The sequence below is a fragment of the Macaca fascicularis genome, chromosome 2, assembly GCF_037993035.2.
Source record: "Macaca fascicularis isolate 582-1 chromosome 2, T2T-MFA8v1.1".
NCBI classification, from domain to species: Eukaryota; Metazoa; Chordata; class Mammalia; order Primates; family Cercopithecidae; genus Macaca; species Macaca fascicularis.
Genome location: NC_088376.1, coordinates 44426794 through 44445459, shown reverse-complemented (window position 1 = coordinate 44445459; position 18666 = coordinate 44426794). Strand labels below are relative to the sequence as shown.

The window sequence follows — 18666 nt, the reverse complement described above, 5'->3', positions numbered from 1 at the left end:
TCAAAAACCAAAAACAAACAAAAACTACATTCTGATGCAGATTCTGAGGTGTCTCTCTAGGGATCATTTACCTCATTGTGCATTGGGAACCATTAAAATAATGGTTGCTCCTCTAACTCTGCAGGCAGTGTGGTCTTCTTCTTGGCTCTGGATGGAGTTGAGAAAAATGTTAAGTTTGGAAAACAATCTTATCTGCTCTAGACAACAGAATTCTTTCTTGATGTGTAAAATTTATGTATCTAAGACTGAACTCCATCTCAAAAAGCAAATCAATAAAAAGCACAAAGGCTTTGCCTAATAGTACGAAACAAAAAGGGTTTGAAATATAAGGCAGAAAAGTGATAAAATCTTAATAGTACATTAATTAAACAAGTCACACCTCTGCTGTCAATATAAAAAATAGACATAAGCTCAAAATATGATGGCAAATGGCGTCCCCGAACTTTGAAGTCAAATGGCAAAATGGTAAGCCAAAGAATGACCTTTTGGCCACAAAAGAGCAAACCTCAGGTGAAGATATGTATGAAGAATTAAGACCAAAGATCTCTGAATATGGTCGGTACCCAAGACAGGTTATTCTCTGAAACGTTTCTAGAGGAGTTCAGTACTTGCCAGTAGAGTAGAAAAATGTATACCAGGAGTGCCAAAGTATGTCTTGTTTCTTATTCTTGTGTAATAAAGGGACACTGTTTGGCCCTGGGTGTCTCTCATTTTGGAATCAAACAATTTGAAATAGGAGTATGGCCTCTCCCTTAAATGCCTAGTTTACTTCTAATCTGATGCTTTTCACAAGTTCTATTCTATACATGCGCTAGTATGAGAGGAATTCTAATGTTTTGATAAATATAGAGATTCAGAACCCTATCCTTTCCACTTTGTTAACCTTAAATTCCTCTGGAGCCCAGGGGCTTTGTTTTACAGAAGGGTTTTTAGGGATGCTATCATAAAAGGGTTCAGGCACGAACCAGGGAGGGCACAAGTTACACCCACTAACCTGGTCTCTGGTGCTGTCACTTTATATTCTCCAGGTATCTTACTAACATGGCACAACACAGGCAAATTCTAACATCCTGAAGGATGATGCACTGAAGGTCAAGCTATGGGGTAGGTTAATCTGCAGGGGTCAGTGCACGGCCTGAGTAACCAGAGGCTCTGAAATAATTCTTCTTTCCACTCTTCTTTAAAAAGTCAAATATAGTCTGGAAAACTCAGCTTTAAACTGTATCTAGACACAAGTGAATTATATTCCTCCATGACAGATGTACATGGCTCTAGGGAATGACAGGAGCCTGCAAGGTGTTTTGAAGACCATGGGTCCTCAAAACAAGTCTGTTGAATGAATGAACAAATAAGAACACAGCCCATTAGAGGCCAGGCACGGTGGCTCACGCCTGTAATCCCAGCACTTTGGGAGGCTGAAGTGGGCAGATCACAAGGTCAAGAGAGAGAGAGACCATCCTGATCAATATGGTAAAATCCCATCTCTTCTAAAAATACAAAAATTAGCTGGGCATGGTGGTGCATGCCTGAAGTCCCAGCTATTCGGGAGGCTGAGGCAGGAGAATCGCTGGAACCCCGGGAGGCAGAAATTGCAGTGAGCCAAGATCGCACCACTGCACTCCAGCCTGGGGACAGAGCGAGACTTCGTCTCAAAAAAAAAAAAAAAAGAACCCACCCATCAAAAATCAGCCTAGTTAAGTTTAAGAAAACTGAACACTTTTCAGATTGCATTGTTCTTACTAGAGACTTCTCACTTTCACAGTTCCCTTACTAATAGGAAAGGTATAATAATTTTAAACGAGAAATTACTAAGTCAGTAAGAAAATACAGTCTCACAAAGAACAGACAGGCTTCTTGTAATTTATTTGAGTTATTTCCAAGCGACAGTTACAAAAGTTAATTTTTATAATACTCTTGATAAGAAAATAAAATTTAAATAAAAATACATTCTCAACAATACAACATGGTTAAACAAATTCACTACATTAAGTTTTGATAACTTACATTTTCAAACTGGGTACTGTAAAAACCAATATTTACTAGCAACATATTAATTTCCAAATTAATAAAAATGGAAGCAGATAATATCAACCAAGATTGGTAATTTAACTCTAGAATGAGTCTTGTATTTTTCCCATACTGTAAAAACACCTAAAACACTATGCAGAATTCTGTCTTTACAGGATGTACCGTTAGAGCAAATTAAAGGTGCTTTCACTTAATAAAAAGATCTGTTTTTCAAAACCTGGCATAAATGAAATCAGGCTTCAGAAACAGAAACAAAAGCCATATCATTCGTCACCTTCTTTTGTTTAATTAAAAAAAGCCTAGTTTTGACACTTACCCATTACCCGTGATATTAAAAACAAGTTTCTTTGGCAAATAAAATAGTTCAATTTGATAAATTATATTCCTGGGAGTAAAAATCTTTGCTATTGCCCATCATCTTATTAAATGAGTATTAAAAAACAAAGCTAAACAAAAACAAAACAACAAAACAAGCACAGATCACACCACAATTTCAACTGATGGAAATGGCTAAACTAAGAACCAGAACCGGCATCTACGGCAAGTTTCCCCATATCATCTTTTCTTTCCTTCCTGGAGTTTTTAGGTTTTTGGATGAAGTGAGCTGCCTTGTATGTTTTCAAATGTGGAAAAGGTAGAGAAAGAGTATTAGGTAGTAAAAATTAAAAAATTTGTAAGTAATGGCAGAGGAATGAGGGCCCTGGAAGCAAATTCCTTGGTTATCTTAGGGTCCTACTTACATGGTCTCTTATTTCAAAAGACTTTCAAAGAAAAATAATTTAATTTCACATTACTTCTTTTCAGGCTGTGCCAAGTTGGTTAATTTCAGTCAAACTGGCTGTTTAAAAGTGTCATGTGAAGAAAAGAACTAGATGGCTGAACTGTCCTCCTTTCAAATCCAGAGTTATGCATGCACACAGCCTTGGTCCCTGTGATCATGCCATGATCTTTAAAAACAATCACAATTGGGGATTTGATATTAGAAATGTTAGATGAATATTTCTTTTGCCTTAAAAAAATAGCGGAGGACTAAAAAGCCACTAAAGAATAATGACTGGTACCTGGCAATGTTTACATGTTCTTCGCAGGTAGACATTTCAGAGACTCATAAAAAGAATTTTAATCTAAATGCAAGTTGAGAATGAGAAATTTATTAAATGGCTAAATTCTTTCAAATGTATAAATCAGTGTAGTTTATGGAATCTACAAGCTTATAAAATTTAAGGACTTTTTCAAACTTGTCTTTAAAATGAGCCAGGAGTAATAATCTACCATAATGCAGACTTAAATGTAACTCATTGATTTTTACAAGTCATTTAGAGAAATACATTGCTCAGTTATATTCTTTTATGGAACAACTTTGATGGTATGCCAGTAGTCTTTAAAAATAATTACCTAGTAACAATATAATTTAAAAACAATTACCCACCAATAACAAAATTGGCAAAGTATATCTTGAAATATAGCTTATGCTCAGGGAAACAAAAAAAGTACTACTAGCAGACTTACATTAATAAGTCACAGTTTTGAACAGAAACATGTAAATACTCCAAGGTTCAAAGTACCACATTTAGAAAATGTTTTGAATTAAAAAAGACAAAATAAAAGTACCATGGTTTTTAATACTGATGAAGCAAAGTGTATCCCTCAATTTCAAGGTGGCAACTTGCTTCGACTGCTTATTTACAGTTAGGGTTTTTAGGACAAAAGTAAATTTCTAGGGTAAAAAAAGTCTTCAAAGAGTTGCTTGCCCAAATTCCATTTGGCTAGCAGGCAATAAGGAAACAGTAATGAAATATAAACATTTTCAGGAAAGCATTATTTTTAGACTTAAACACTGATCATTCAACTGATCATAAAGATTAGATACCATGAAGTATCTAAAGTATAATCTGGAGCAGTCCAGATTATTAAAGTGCGCCGAGTGACCGTTCTCGAGTAAGAGCAGAACCGAACACTATGAGGAGGGCATCCTTATGGTGGCCCTTATTATAACATGAAACAGCAGGTGAAGTCAAGTGACTTTCCTACCACCTTCACTCCCTGTTTACTTTCTTTTTCAGAAGAGATGTCCTTAGAAGTCATGTTAAACTTTCAAATCAAGAAAATGAGTACCTGGTATTTAAAACAATGAAAACAATTTCAGAGGTCTCATTATTTCTTTTGCCATCACTGATTCCAAATGTAAACAAGATGCACACAATAGCACGTATTCCCTGATTCCTCCTGTCTTGAGTTTTGTTTACATCTTTAGGCAAAAGGATCTAGCAACTTTCAAGGATGCTCTGGCAGTTTTCTAAAATTTCTATCACTGTCTTGAATGGAACCTGTAATGACTGATGGACCAAAGGAAAATCATTTCTTATTTTTTTTTCTTTTTTAAAGCGGGAGGGTCTACATGAACTAAATGAAAAGCTCCGAACTGTCATGAATTGGAATTTTCTAGTAAAACACAATGTTGGCAGTACAGAGCAGGCACTAATGGTAGTCAAAACAAGTCCACAGAACAGAGTGTTATAAGAAGAGATGGTTTCTCGCTACGGAGGAGTTCTCCCTTTGTTACAAAGCTTTTCTAGGAAGATTCTTTCGATTAAAAAGAAGTTGCAGAAATATAGATTTGGTCACACAGGTATGAAGGGAATCCTGGGCTTTAAATTCTCTAGTAATACATCAATACCAGGATTCCCAAACAATTAATTTCAATTATTAAATATTAAATACAATGTGGAGGCAGATGACATTGAAGCGAATGTTCATTCTTAAATACTATGAACAAAATATATAATGAATTGAAAAGCTCCAAGAAAAATAATATTTTCCAGTTCTTCTGAACCAATCTGTTAAACTCTAAGATGCTTTCCCAACAATTGGATTTTCCCTAGAAAAGAAAAAAAGTCATTTTTCAAAATTTAAGAAATATAAAAATTTAAAGGGTGACAAATATATAATCCATTAAGTATTTAGAATTTTCCCTGGATAATCTCTCATGCCAAATCTTGTTTCATTAATTCAACGAGTACTTACTGACCACCTATTAAATCTTAGACCCTAGTGTAGAACTTAAAGTAAACAAAACAGACCAAGAAAAACCTTGCCATCATGGAACTTACACTCTGGTATAGGGTAAATAAAAATTATTAATAAGATATTTAGTACAGTAGGGCATGATATTTTTTAATAGAGAAAAATAAAACTGGGAAGTGGTATGGTGTGTATGGGTATGAGAAATTTAAGAAAGAATGTCTGGGATCTCATATGGAAACTTCCCAGGGCTCCAAGGAAACTGGATTACTGCTGTTGGAAGAGAACCAATTACATTAGTACAGAAAAGACAGGATTAGGATGCTTATAATAACCTAACTGAGGCAGCTATCTAGGAAGAATATAAATATTTATACCTGTCAAATTGATTTTTATTGTACATCAATAAAAAATATAATTATTAATACACATACTTTTCAAAGAACATTTAAAGTGGTGGGGCCAGGATTCAGAGCCCTAGTCAGCTGTGTGACCTTGGGCAAGGCGTTTAGCTTCCCCAAGCCTCCATTTCACTAGCTGTAAAATGAGGATAAAACCAAGTTGAGCTGATTTGAGGATCAATGAGTGTTCACTGTGGCAAACACTGTTACTTGGCGGCCCAAGAACCATCCCCTCCCTAGCCACTTCTTTGTAAACAGACCCCGATTCTGCTCTAACATTGGGCAGCCATGTGTTTCAGGGAAGGCCGGGGGTAACTCTAGAGAAGGTTCCTTTCTCCTAGTAAGGAGAAAACAGCCTTTTCTGCCTCTGGATGCTATAATATAAAAATGTGGGGCTCTGAATTATTGCAGCTCATGAGAGAATAAGCCTGAGGAATCACCTTGTTGAGGTTGGCTGAGTGGCAGGTGTTCCTTGATGACAGTGCTGAGCTGCTGAATTAACCAACTGTAGAAGTTAACTACTTAATTTGCAAGAGTAAATAGTTTTATTGTTTAAGCCACCTCAACTGGGACTTCATAACTTGCTTCTAAAAGCAATCTAAGCTGTAAAGTACTAAGCACAATGCCCCTTCCAATAAATGCGAGTTGTTGCTGTTGTTACCCATCGTAGTATCCATCTACATCTGAAGTGGTCCAAAAAATCAACTATAAAGTACTTGTAGCACTTTTACAGCTTATTTTTTTGGGGGGTGAGTTTTGTGAATTCTTATTACGTACTGTAGAAGGAGGATCAGTAAAAACAAAAACAAAACAAAGACCTACTAAGTATTCAAGAAATGAATTACAATTGAACATAACATTAAAACTGGTGACAGGCTGGTAGTGTTGGCTCATGTCTGTAACCCCAGCACTTTGAGAGGCCAAGGCAGGAGGATCACTGGAGGTCAGAAAGTCAAAACCAGCCTGGGCAACATAGCAAGACCCTGTCTCCACAAAAAATAAAACAAATAGCTGGGCACGGCGGTGCACACTTGTAGTCCTCGCTACTCAAGATGCTGAGATGGATCGCTTGAACTTAGGAGCTGGAGGTTACAGTGAGTTATGATCATACTACTGCACTCCAGGGTGTGACAGGGCAAGAACCTGTCTCTACAAAAACTAAATATATATAAATATATATTTTTTATATAAATACAAATAATATATAAATATATACATATGTAATTTCATATACACATATATATGAAATTTAAAAGTGGATAAAGTATAGCACCAACACAGTGAAATGACGGCTAAACTGAACAACACAAAGAGCACTTTTTTTTTTTTTTTTGAGACGGAGTCTCGCTCTGTCGCCCAGGCTGGAGTGCAGTGGCACGATCTCGGCTCACTGCAAGCTCCGCCTCCCGGGTTTACGCTATTCTCCTGCCTCAGCCTCCCGAGTAGCTGGGACTACAGGCGCCCGCCACCTTGCCTGGCTAGTTTTTTTGTATTTTTTAGTAGAGACGGGGTTTCACCGTGTTAGCCAGGATGGTCTCGATCTCCTGACCTCGTGATCCGCCCGTCTCAGCCTCCCAAAGTGCTGGGATTACAGGCTTGAGCCACCGCGCCCGGCCACAAAGAGCACTTTGAGTTTGAGTGGCCAGGGAAACTTACACCAGAGAATGGTCCTCAGCCGGGTCTTGAGAGATGTGGGTGAGCAGGAGGTGTGAGGGTGGGGCAGGAGAGGCAATCTCAAACTGTTTAAAAATATGTTTACGATAGCTTAAAAATCACTCACTTGCTCCCATATTTTGCACTACTGGATCTTTTCTTCCTATATTTTTCATGAGGTTCATCCAGCTTCTCAATTATGCTTTTTATTTGCTGAATTGTCTTAAAGGTTGTTACAGAATCCTCGATTACAAAGTTAGAATAATCATCAGGCTCTTTCTGTGGTCCTTGATAGACTGCAATAGTTCCACAAGCCTCTAAAAGGAACAGGAAAACAAATCTCTGATCAGACAAGTAAATTCTATAAATGCAATGTGTAGTTCAAATAAGAATTTTTCAAATGTCTTATGCTGAGGGGATTTCCCCTGGCAAAGCCAAGATAACTAAAATATATACATTTTATTTATTAGGATCATCACATTCATGCAAAAACAGAATTTTACTTCATGAATGTCAATGAAAAATGCCCCCTGTGGGTTTGTCAACTTTCATATAAATAACATTTTGGTAAATCTATGAGTATTTTCAACTTTTACTTTAGGAATTGGTAATGAAAGATTATGGTTATATAAAAATAGATTGTGTATTTACCTTCCATCTTCTGCAGCTTAAGTAAACTGAGGGTAAAAAGGGAATAAATTCTTTCTGTTTCTCTGTCTTCATCAATATCTATTTGGATGTCTGCAGGGACACCTCTATGGTAAAAATAAAAAATAAATATATTGGACAAATTTTATTTTGTTAACATGCCAAGGACTTCTGATGGTTTGAGACTAAAAATAGAACCACAGACTTTTGCAGAAATTTAGTTTCATTTGACAGTTAAAATAAAGTGGGGCCAAGGAGAGGTTTGGTTGTTATGTGACTCTAAACAGAAGGAGGGAAATTTTAAAGTAAAATCATTTCCACAACCTATGCTTCATCACAAAACAATACATTATTACTTAAGTCTTAGAAATACAATGGTTATTCCATACAATTAGAAAGAGAATGCTAAGGACCCTTCTTTCTTGATAACTTGGTCAAGCTCATGCTTCTATTTAAACATTGCCTTAAAATTTTTTTTAACTTGCGCAACCACTATTAATTTTAGAACATTTTCTTCACTCCTAAAATAATCTCTGCATCTCCCCATTCCTCCCTTCCTCCTATCCCTTGTAACCACTAATCTACTTTGTGTCTCTATGAATTTACCTATTCTAGACACTTTACATCAATGTTATCAGAGAATATGTGGCCTTTATGTTTGACTTCTTTCACTTAGCATAATTTTTCAAGGTCCCATTCTTGTTGTAGCATGGATCAGTACATCATTCCTTTTTCATGGACAAGTAATATTAACATTGCATGGATATATCAAATTTTGGCACATTGCTTTTATAATCAGAAGGAAACTTACGCAGTACATGGCTTGCAGCCGAGAGTGTTTTCACTGGTCTCCTGACAGCAGAGCCAATTTCCATTCAGATACACTGAGGGATGATAAAAACTGAGCCTGTTTTGATTGCATCGGCTCACCCTGCAGAGTACGTCTATCCATTCATTAGCTTCTACACAGTTATTTGCCTGGACATAGAGTGGTTTCTCCGTATGTATTACTTGGAACATCTTCATAGGCAATTAAGATAAAAAGTTAGTGACAAGCGTCCCCAAACCAACACACAGTACAAAACAGAAGAAAAGTACCTAAAGGAATCTAGTTTGCTTGGCTAGATAACTGGTGCTAAGATGTCTAAGAAATTATTATGTTTCAAGCAAGTTAGTCTCAAGCATAATCTGAGTCACATGGTACTAAGCAGTACAAAAGAATGTAAGTTTTAGAAGCCACACATATCCAAATGAATGGACTATCATATAGATAAGAATAAAGCGAAGGAATTGCTAATGGAAGAAAAAGTATAAAGAAAAAGCAGCAGAAAAATAGGAACAAGGAAATCATCCTGGTTGGCTTGGGTGTATGGTATGCACTGAATGCAGAAGACAAAGCTGGACAGATAGCTTGGGACTGTATTATTTAGAGACTTGAATACCATGTAGAGCATTTCATTGTAGCATTCATCTCTATTTAATATTTATGGCCTTTTGTTTTTCCAGACCTAAATGCATACTCCTTTAGGAGCCTTATATGGTCTATTTACAGCTATATCATAAGCGGTTAGAGCACTGCCTGATATACAGTAGACATTCAATATATGATAGTTGAATTAAGTGACTTTATCTTTTTAAAAAACATTATATACCACATTTGCTTAAATTACATACATTTTAGATTTTATACCAGAAACCAGGTTTATCAAATATAACAGGGAAGTCTTGAGAAAAGTATCTTTAACTTAACAAACTAGGCAAGCTATATGAGGCATCAACAATAAAGGACAATTTTAAGAGACAGTTTGAGCTAGCTATTTATGAACTATTAATGATTAATGGTAAACAATCCAATAAACAACCTCTTGAAAATTTGAATACAAATATCTAATAGGTGATACAAATACAAGGTATTACCAAATACCTTGAAATACAAATACTTAATACATGCAGTTCAGAAAGCTTTAAATAATTTATTTACATAACTTACATTTTTCTTGTTGAAAGAACTCTCTTCCAGTTTTTCCACAGCAAGAATGTTTTTTACTGGAATTGTGTAGATTGCATCTTTGCCTAAATAAAAAAAGTAAAACAAAATTAAAGTAATTTCTATCAGAATTATAAAGATTTGAGGTTAATTCTGTAGGGTTTAAGCTCATCTTCTTGATGGTAGAAGTGTAAATAACCTACAAGAAGACTTACAAATGGCATATATATAAATATTTGTTTCATGGAACAGATAAATTCTGATTGTCTTCTAAAGTGACTACTGCTTTTCTTTGCCATAAAATATTTAAACATTTTCAAGGAAAAATCTGGGACTAAATTTGATCTCCATGGAGAAAGTAAGAATGTTACAAAATTTTATATATGGGGACTGAAAAACTAACAGACTCAGCAAAAGAGGCCAACTCAAAACTCGCCAAGACAGGGACTTTTCTTTCATGGAGAAGTTACTATGTAAGCAGTGACTATGACTACCTATGTGCATTTCTATATTTTTCTAACCTAAATTTAATTAAGGAATTAACTCTCAAAACAGTATTTCTAAACTGAAAAACTGTTCATTATTATCCCTTATGGGTTGATCAGCCACCTGATCAAAAGCTATAAAATTTAAGAGATGCAGGGATAAAAAGTAAAAATCTTATCTGGTAGAGTGAGTTCTTAACCTAAGACTTTGGAAATTCCATTAAGGAAATTTGAGTTTGCTAAAGGAGCTCCATAATAATATGGCATAAGAATATGATGAATTTCAACTTAACGATTTACCTGAGAATAAATTATATCTCACATAGTCATAGAAACTATAAGCAAACATAATTCTAACTTCTGGTCACTTTGTAATATTGTTCTTAGAAAAATCAAAGCTTTGCTTTTATTTCACCCCCAAGCTTTGCTTGAATGCCATATAGACTGAAGTGCTGGAGGTTAAGAAACTTTGTATTTTGTATTATTTAACCAATTAATTATACAGTTTTGGGCAAAGAAAACTATTTGGTTAATAAAGGTGTGTTTCTCTTTTTTTGTCTTGAACAGAGATGTTAAGCCTGGTTTCTGGTATAAAATCTAAAATTTATGTAATTTAAACAAATGTGATAATGTTTTTAAAAAAGATAAAGTCACTTAATTCAACTATCATATATTGAATGTCTACTGTATATCAGGCACTGCTCTAACCACTTATGATATAGCTGTAAATAGACCATATAATGCTCCTAAAGGAGTATGCATTTAGGTCTGGAAAAACAAAAGGCCATAAATATTAAATAGAGATGAATGCTACAATGAAAATAAACTGAGCTGATGTGATAGAAAGTGAGAAGTTACTTTACATTGGGTGGTTAGGAAAAAACTTTCTGAGGAAATGACATTTACAGTTAACAAATATAAATCATAAATGCATGAGATAATAAGGAAAGACTATCAGCAATCTCCTAGAATCAGACGAGATTATATTTATAGGAGTGGGGAGTTGAATGGTGGGGAAGGGAGGCAGTAACTGAAGGAAGCCATAGTCTAAGCCAGATGTACGATAAGACATCTGCAAAAGTAGGAGTGGTTAAGGAAGAGTTTCAAGGCAGAGTCAGTGGACATAGACAGCTGAAGGTTGGGGGCACTCAGACATACAACAGGATGATTAATCAGTGAGTTGCATCTGGATCAGCTGGGTCAATCAGGCCCTCCCCATTCCCAGGTTTGTGCTAAGCAGCAGTCAACAGAGGCATATATTCACAGGCTAAAGCAGCAAGGATGCACACTGGGCTGCAGAGCAGTGCAATGTCACAGGTAGCTGCTAACTCTCAGAAGAGAAGGAGAGAATACCCACACCAGAAGACAAGCAACAGCACTCCTGCCCCTCAGCAGCTTGTCCTGTCCCTCCCTCATAATCATTGGCAGTAAGCTACTCAACACTCAGGTAGGTAAATGGATTGCAAAACACAAAGAAGAGTAAAACACCAAAAAAAAAAAAAAAAATCACCAAACAGTTAAGGAAAATCATCACTCTGAAGAAGAGACATACATGCAACAAAGGAGGATAACATCTGAGGAAATCAGGAGTTTAAGAAACTGAGGGGAAGAGACCCATGTCTTTGGGTACTAATCTACAGGGGGCATTACAGTCAGAGAATTTTAAAATTTTGCAAGGAGTTTCTTTTTTTTGAGACGGAGTCTCACTCTGTTGCCCAGGCTGGAGTGCAGTGGTGCAATCTTGGCTCACTGCAAGCTCCGCCTACTGGGTTCATACCATTCTCCTGCCTCAGCCTCCCGAGTAGCTGGGACTACAGGCGCCCGCCACCGTGTCCGGCTAATTTTTTGTATTTTTTAGTAGAGACGGGGTTTCACTGTGGTCTTGATCTCTTGACCTCGTGATCCGCCTGCCTCAGCCTCCCAAAGTGCTGGGATTACAGGCGTGAGTCACTGTGCCCGGCCAGGAGTTTCTATCTTTAGATTTGTTAAATATACAAAGAATGCACATACCCTGAAAACTGCTATATTTATTCATTTCTGGACAAATTATAACACAGCATATGTAGAGAAAGGGCATTGCTCTCAGGCACATATACTGTCATGATATCATAAGGGTTAATTGCATAGTTAACAGTGTTAACTGGGGTGAACTGCAATGTGAGTTAGTGAGAACGAAAGATTTTACTGAGGACTTTCCAAAAATACAGTACAAGAAGACAAAGAAGCAAAAATAGAAGAGTTAAGTACCATCGTGGATGGATTTAGAAGTTTTAATATCTGACAAATAAGAGTATTCAGGAGAAAATTACATATAAAAATGTCCCCAAGGTAAAGTCAGAGATCTTCAAATAGAAAGTTATCCACCAAGTACTAAGCAGGATGGAAGAAAAAAGACAACTACCTAAATACTAGGCAGAAAAACATTAGAACTTGAAGGCTACAGAGAATCCTAAGAGTTTTTAGATAGAAGAATCAAAAGACTGAGAATCAGAGTGACATCAAAATCCTCATCAGCAGCAATGGAAGCTATTAAACAATGGAGTATTTTGTCATTCAAGAGTAAAGGTAAAAGACATTTTTGTATATGTAAGGACTCAGAAAACTTATCAGCCATAAAGGCCTATCTGAAAGAATTCCTTAAGTACTCCACAAAATAATAATGAATCATGAATCCAGGAAAAAGACAGATGTGTTATACAAAAAATAGTGTTGGGCCAAAGAAATCAGGAAAATTGATAGGCAAGAATGCAAAATCATTAAAACATAATGTAAAAAGGTAAAAGAAACAAGAGAAACAAGTATTAACATTCCAGATGACTTCTTTAGGGAGATGCTAGGAAAAGAATAATTGAAAGCATGATAATGTTCTTTCCCAGCTTGGAGACTTGCATCAACTGTAGACATTAATATAAACATTTAAGTTTAAATTTGTTAACAATTTAAAAAGTAAAAATAGGATAGTCAAGTTTCCTCACTAGATAGAGACAGAGTGCAAACACGCATACATGCTCAACTATTCCAATAAAAAGGAAGGGAAAAATAAACCCAAGAAACAGAAAAGCCTAGTAAATAGAAAACACAAAACAAAGTAGTAATCATGGTAATCACAATAAATGTGAGTGCATTAAATTTCCTACTAAATGGCTGAAATCAGGTTTTAAAGTTGTCATTACCTTCTAAACAGAAATACCCTATTAACTCACTGATTCCACTCCTACGTATATATGAGAGCTGAAGACACATCCACACAAAAACTTGTAAATATATGTTCACAACTGCATTGTTCATAATAGTCAAAAACCAAAAACAACCTAAATGTCCATCAACTGGTGAATGAATAAACAAAATGTGGTATTATCTGTAAAACAGAATATGATTCAGCCACGAAAATAAAGTACTGATTCATGCTACAACATGAATGAACCTCCAAAACATTACACTGCATGAAATATGTTAGTCACAAAAGGCTACATACTATACGATTCCATGTATATGAAATGTCTAGAATGGGCACACCTATAGAGACAGAAAGTATAACAGTGGTTGTCAGAGGCTGGGAGAAGGGAGGAATGGGGAGTGACTGTTAATGGGTATAGGGTTTCTTTTTGGGTGGTGAAAATGCTTTGGAATTAGTGGCAATTGCATAACATTATGAATATCCTGAAAACCAATCAACTGTATACCTTAAAAGGGTGAATTTTATGGTATGTGAATTATATCTAAATTTTATTTTTTATTTTTATTTTTTGATACAGAGTTTTGCTCTTGTCGCCCAGGCTGGAGTGCAATGGCACGATCTCAGCTCACTGCAATCTCCACCTCCTGGGATCAAATGATTCTCCTGCCTCAGCCTCCTGAGTAGCTGGGATTACAGGCACCTGCCACTACGCTTGGCTAATTTTTGTATTTTCAGTAGAGATGGGGTTTCACCATGTTCGCCAGGCTGGTCTCAAATTCCTGACCTCAGGTGATCCACCCTCCTTGGCCTCCTAAAGTACTGGGATTACGGGCCTGAACCACTGTGCCCGGCCTAAATTTTAAAAAATACCATTACCACCACAATAAAAATGAATGTCCAACTACATATTGGCCCCAAGGGACACAGCTAAACTAATGTTATCATGGCGGTATTTTTAATAGTGTTAAGAAAGATGGGTGTATAAAACTGGGCAAATTATTAAAAACAACTTCAGGGCACTGGAAAACAACCAATGGTGATAAGTTTACTCATGAAAAACTGCATAGGGTAAGAACTGGTCTTCCTATCTGGAGGTGTTTCCATTATCCCCAAGTTAGGCAGTGAAAATGTAAGGTTTTACTGGCTGGAGGTTACAGATTCCGTTTAAGGATGAAATCTGGAAGCAAGAGGGCTACGAAAGCCTGATAATAAACTTGCCAGATCCCTGTCTGTCTGTTAAAGTAGGCATGTATGTGGAATATCTCAGAGTCTGGCAAAAACTGAAAGCCTAGGGAGACATCAGTTTGCTGTGACTCTCAATGTATTCTCTAATTCACACACAGCTCAGGTGACAGAGAGTGGGAAGTCTTTGAGGTATTTCAGCTACCTGCTCAATTCATTTGTTGACCACTAAATAATTAAGTTCAGGTGAGGCCCCCAGGGAGCTAGCTAGGGTTAGAGGGAAACATCTGAATAGAGATGTTCAGGTGTAAGTAAGAGAGAGACTTTGCAGTTTTAGTCTAGGCAGGCATTCAGAACAACGAAATGCAGACACACTACAATGTACTATACAACAGGGGTCCCCAAACTCTGGACCATAGACTGGTACTGGTCAGTGGCCTGTTAGGAAATGGGCCACCCAGCAGGAGGAGCAGTGGGTGGGCAAGCAAGCATTACCACCTGAGTTCCGCCTCCTGTCAGATAAGGGTGGTATGAGATCACAAGAGTGCAAACCCTATTGTGAAATGAGCATGCAACAGATCTAGGTTGTGCACTCCTTATAAGAATCTCATGCCTGATGATCTGAGGTAAAACAGTTTAATCCCAAAACCATGACCCCCCACCAGTCTGTGGAAAAATTGTCTTCCATGAAACCAGTCCCCGGTGACAAAAAGGTTGGGGACTGTTGATCTTAAAAATGTCTAGTTTTTAATAAGAAAATAAGACATATAAAAAAAACAGGAAAGTGTGACACATAACTTGGGAAAGAAAGCAGCCAACTGAAACTGATTCTGAATGGGTCCAGATACTGAATTTAGCAGCCTAAGACTTCAAAGTAGTTACTCTAAATATGCTGAAATAATTCAATAAAAATAAACTAATAACAGCTGAATATATATAGGCTCTCAACAGAAAAATCTAAAGTACAAAGAGAACTAAATGGAAATTCTGGAGCTGAAAAGTACAATAGAAGAAAAGAAAAATTCACATGAGCTAAATCAGTGAACTGAAGTAAAAATGATCTAATTTGGAGACCGAAGAGAATAAAAGAAAAATGAACTGAGTCTCAGTGAGATCTACGAGACAATTTATCAGCATAAATTGGAGGAGTCCTAGAAGAAAAAGGGGGGAAAATTTGAAGAAATAAGTCAAAAAAGTCCTACATTCGGTGAAAAACATTATCTCATGGTTCAAAAAATTCAACAAACCCCAACAAGCTCTTGAAAAATTTCAACCACCAAGTAATAAATCTTATGGTCATCATATTAAAAAAAGAAAAGAAAAAGGAATGACAATGAAGAATGGAGAAAATACACCTTTCTTTTCAATGAAGTCCAATTTATTTAAGAAAAATGTTCAGTGCTTTTAATGTTCTCTTCAAGAAATCCTAGCATATCATGGTTTTGAAGATATTTTTCCACATTTTCGTTGAGGTCTATGATTCCATCATCTTTTTTTTTTGGAGACAATGGAGACAGTCTCTGTTGCCCAGGCTGGAGTGCAATGGTATGATCTTGGCTCACAGCAACTTCTGCCTCTCAAGTTCAAGAGTTCAAGTGATTCTTGGACCTTAGCCTCCTAAGTAGCTGGGATTACAGCCATGGGCCACCACGCACAGCTAATTTTTGTATTTTTAATACAGACGAGGTTTCACCACATTGCCCAGACTGGTCTTGAACTCTTGAGCTCAGGTAATCTGTCTGCCTCGGCCTCTCAAAGTGCTAGGGTTACAGGTGTGAGCCACTGTGCCCAGCCCCATCATCTTGAATTAAATTTTGTGTTGTGTGAGGTGGGGTAAAGTTCATTTCCCCTCCATGTTTATCAGGGTCGTTCCTCCACCATATGTTAAAAAGCCTTTTCTTTCCCTACTGAATTGCCTTGACAGCTTTGTTAAAACGGAATTGGCCATATATATATGTATGTGTTTCTTTCTGCTCTGTTCATTGATCTCTTTCTCTTATCCTAAACCTACAATCTTGATTACTGCAGCTTTTACAGTAAGTCTTTAGCTCTCAACTTTGCTTTACCTTTTCAACATTGCTTTGGTTATGGTTAAGACTTTTGTTTTTCCATCCACGTAAATTCTAGAATCAACTTGTCCATTTTTATTTTAAAAGCTGGCTGGGATTTGGAGTGAGATTGTGTTAAAATCGAGATGAATTCAGGGAGATGTGGCTTCTTAAAAAATACTCAATCTAAAAAGCAGAGCAAAGTGGTGGGACTCTAGTTGTTGCCACAGAGATGTGAAGCTCTGAAGGACCCCTCCTGCTCCGGGTCGGCGCTTGTCCTTGCTCTCCTTGCCCTCCGCCCTGCATCTGCCAAGAGGAGGGAGCTGATCAGAAGGCCAAGCTGGCCAAGTAGGCCGAGCGCTACAATGACATGGCCATCTGCATGAAGGCCGTGACTGAGTAGGTCGCCAAGCTGTCCAACGAGGATTGCAACCTGCTCTCTGTGGCCTACAAGAATGTAGTTGGGGGCTGCAGGTCCACCTGGAGGGTCATCTCGAGCATTGAGCAGAAGACTGACACCTCCGACAAGAAGTTGCAGCTGATTAAGGACTACTGGGAGAAAGTAGAGTCCGAGCCGAGATCCATCTGCACCACCATCCTGGAATTGTTGGATAAATATTTAATAGCCAATGCAACTAATCCAGAGAGTAAGGTTTTCCATCTGAAGACGAAGGGTGATTACTTCCAGTACTTTGCTGAAGTTGCATGTGGTTGCATGTGGTGATGATCAAAAACAAATGATAGCTAATTCCCAAGGAGCTTACCGAGAGGCATTTGATATAAGCGAGAAAGAGATGCAACCCACACACCCAATCCACCTGGGGCTTGCTCTTAACTTTTCTGTATTTTACTATGAGATTCTTAATAACCCAGAGCTTGCCTACACGCTGGCTAAAACGGCTTTTGATGAGGCCATTGCTGAAGTTGATACACTGAATGAAGACTCATAAAGACACCACCCTCATCATGCAATTGCTTAGAGACAACCTAACACTTTGGACATCAGACAGTGCAGGAGAAGAATGTGAGGCGGTAGAAAGGGCTGAAAACTAAATCCATACAAGGTGTCATCCTTCTTTCCTTCAAGAAACCTTTTTACACATCTCCATTCCTTATTTCACTTGGATTTCCTATAGCAAAGAAACCGATTTATGTGTTTGGAATCAACCGTTTATAGTCTTTTCACACTGCAGCTTTGGGAAAACTTCATGCCTTGATTTGTGTTTGTCTTGGCCTTCCTGGTGTGCAGTTACTGCTGCAGAAAAGCATTAATAGCTTCATTTCATATAAACGTAAGTAACTTCCAAACACTTACATAGAGGACTAAAAATGTATCTGGTATTTAAGTAATCTGAACCAGTTCTGCAAGTGACTGTGTTTTTTAATACTGAGAAGATATGAAAATGTAGTTAATTACAATTTAAAGTGTTCCACATAACTTCTTAATTTCTACATTCCCTCCCTTACTCTTCGAGGGTTTCCTTTCAATAAGCATCATTTCCATGCTCTTAATATATTCCTTTTTAGTAGGAATCCAGAAGTATTAGACTGAATGGAAACATACTTGCCATCTCTGGCTATGGTTCACAAATTGAAATGCCTCCTTTATCACATAAGGAGGTCATGTGTATCTGTGGCAACAGCAAGTTTCCTTATTCACTCTTTATTTGCTGCTGTTTAAGTTGACAACCTCCCTCCCCAATAAAAATTTACTGACTTTGTAGTTCTGGTATTCACTTTACTATGTAACAGAAGTAGCATATTGCTGCCAGAATACAGCATTGCTTTTGGCAAATTAAAGTGCATGTCATTTCTTAACACACTAGAAAGGGGAAATAAATTAAAGTACACAAGTCTAAAACTTTAGTATGTTTCCATGCAGATTTGTGCATGTGAGAGGGTGTCCCATTTGTCTAGTGATTGTTAGAGTTGGAACACTACTGTGTGTTGCTAATCATTGACTGTAGTCCCAAAAAAGCCTTGTGAAAATCTTATGCCCTATGTAATAGCAGAGTAACATAAATTACATTTTATA

At 37.1% G+C, this 18666-nt stretch overlaps 1 protein-coding gene and 1 pseudogene across 10 annotated transcripts in view; one reads left to right on the top strand and one right to left on the bottom strand.

Moving 5' to 3' along the window:
- Positions 1-1844: 1844 nt before the first annotated feature.
- The window catches only part of RASA2 (RAS p21 protein activator 2), a 124572-nt gene continuing 107750 nt past the window's right edge, over positions 1845-18666 (bottom strand). For 8 of the 10 annotated variants that reach the window (XR_012430764.1, XM_005545963.5, XM_005545964.5 and 5 more), the window contains 5 exons: positions 9742-9824; positions 8563-8771; positions 7755-7858; positions 7231-7420; positions 1845-4906 (listed from right to left, as the gene is read on the bottom strand). Coding sequence is in view for 7 of the 10 variants with exons in the window: in XM_005545963.5 (XP_005546020.1) it covers positions 4876-4906; positions 7231-7420; positions 7755-7858; positions 8563-8771; positions 9742-9824 (617 nt within the window). In the remaining 3 variants the exon portion in view is untranslated. The remainder of the gene's footprint in view (positions 4907-7230; positions 7421-7754; positions 7859-8562; positions 8772-9741; positions 9825-18666) is intronic. The other 2 variants (XR_012430762.1, XR_012430763.1) reach the window with 1 other exon arrangement.
- Positions 12743-17775, top strand: LOC107128803 (14-3-3 protein theta pseudogene; annotated as a pseudogene).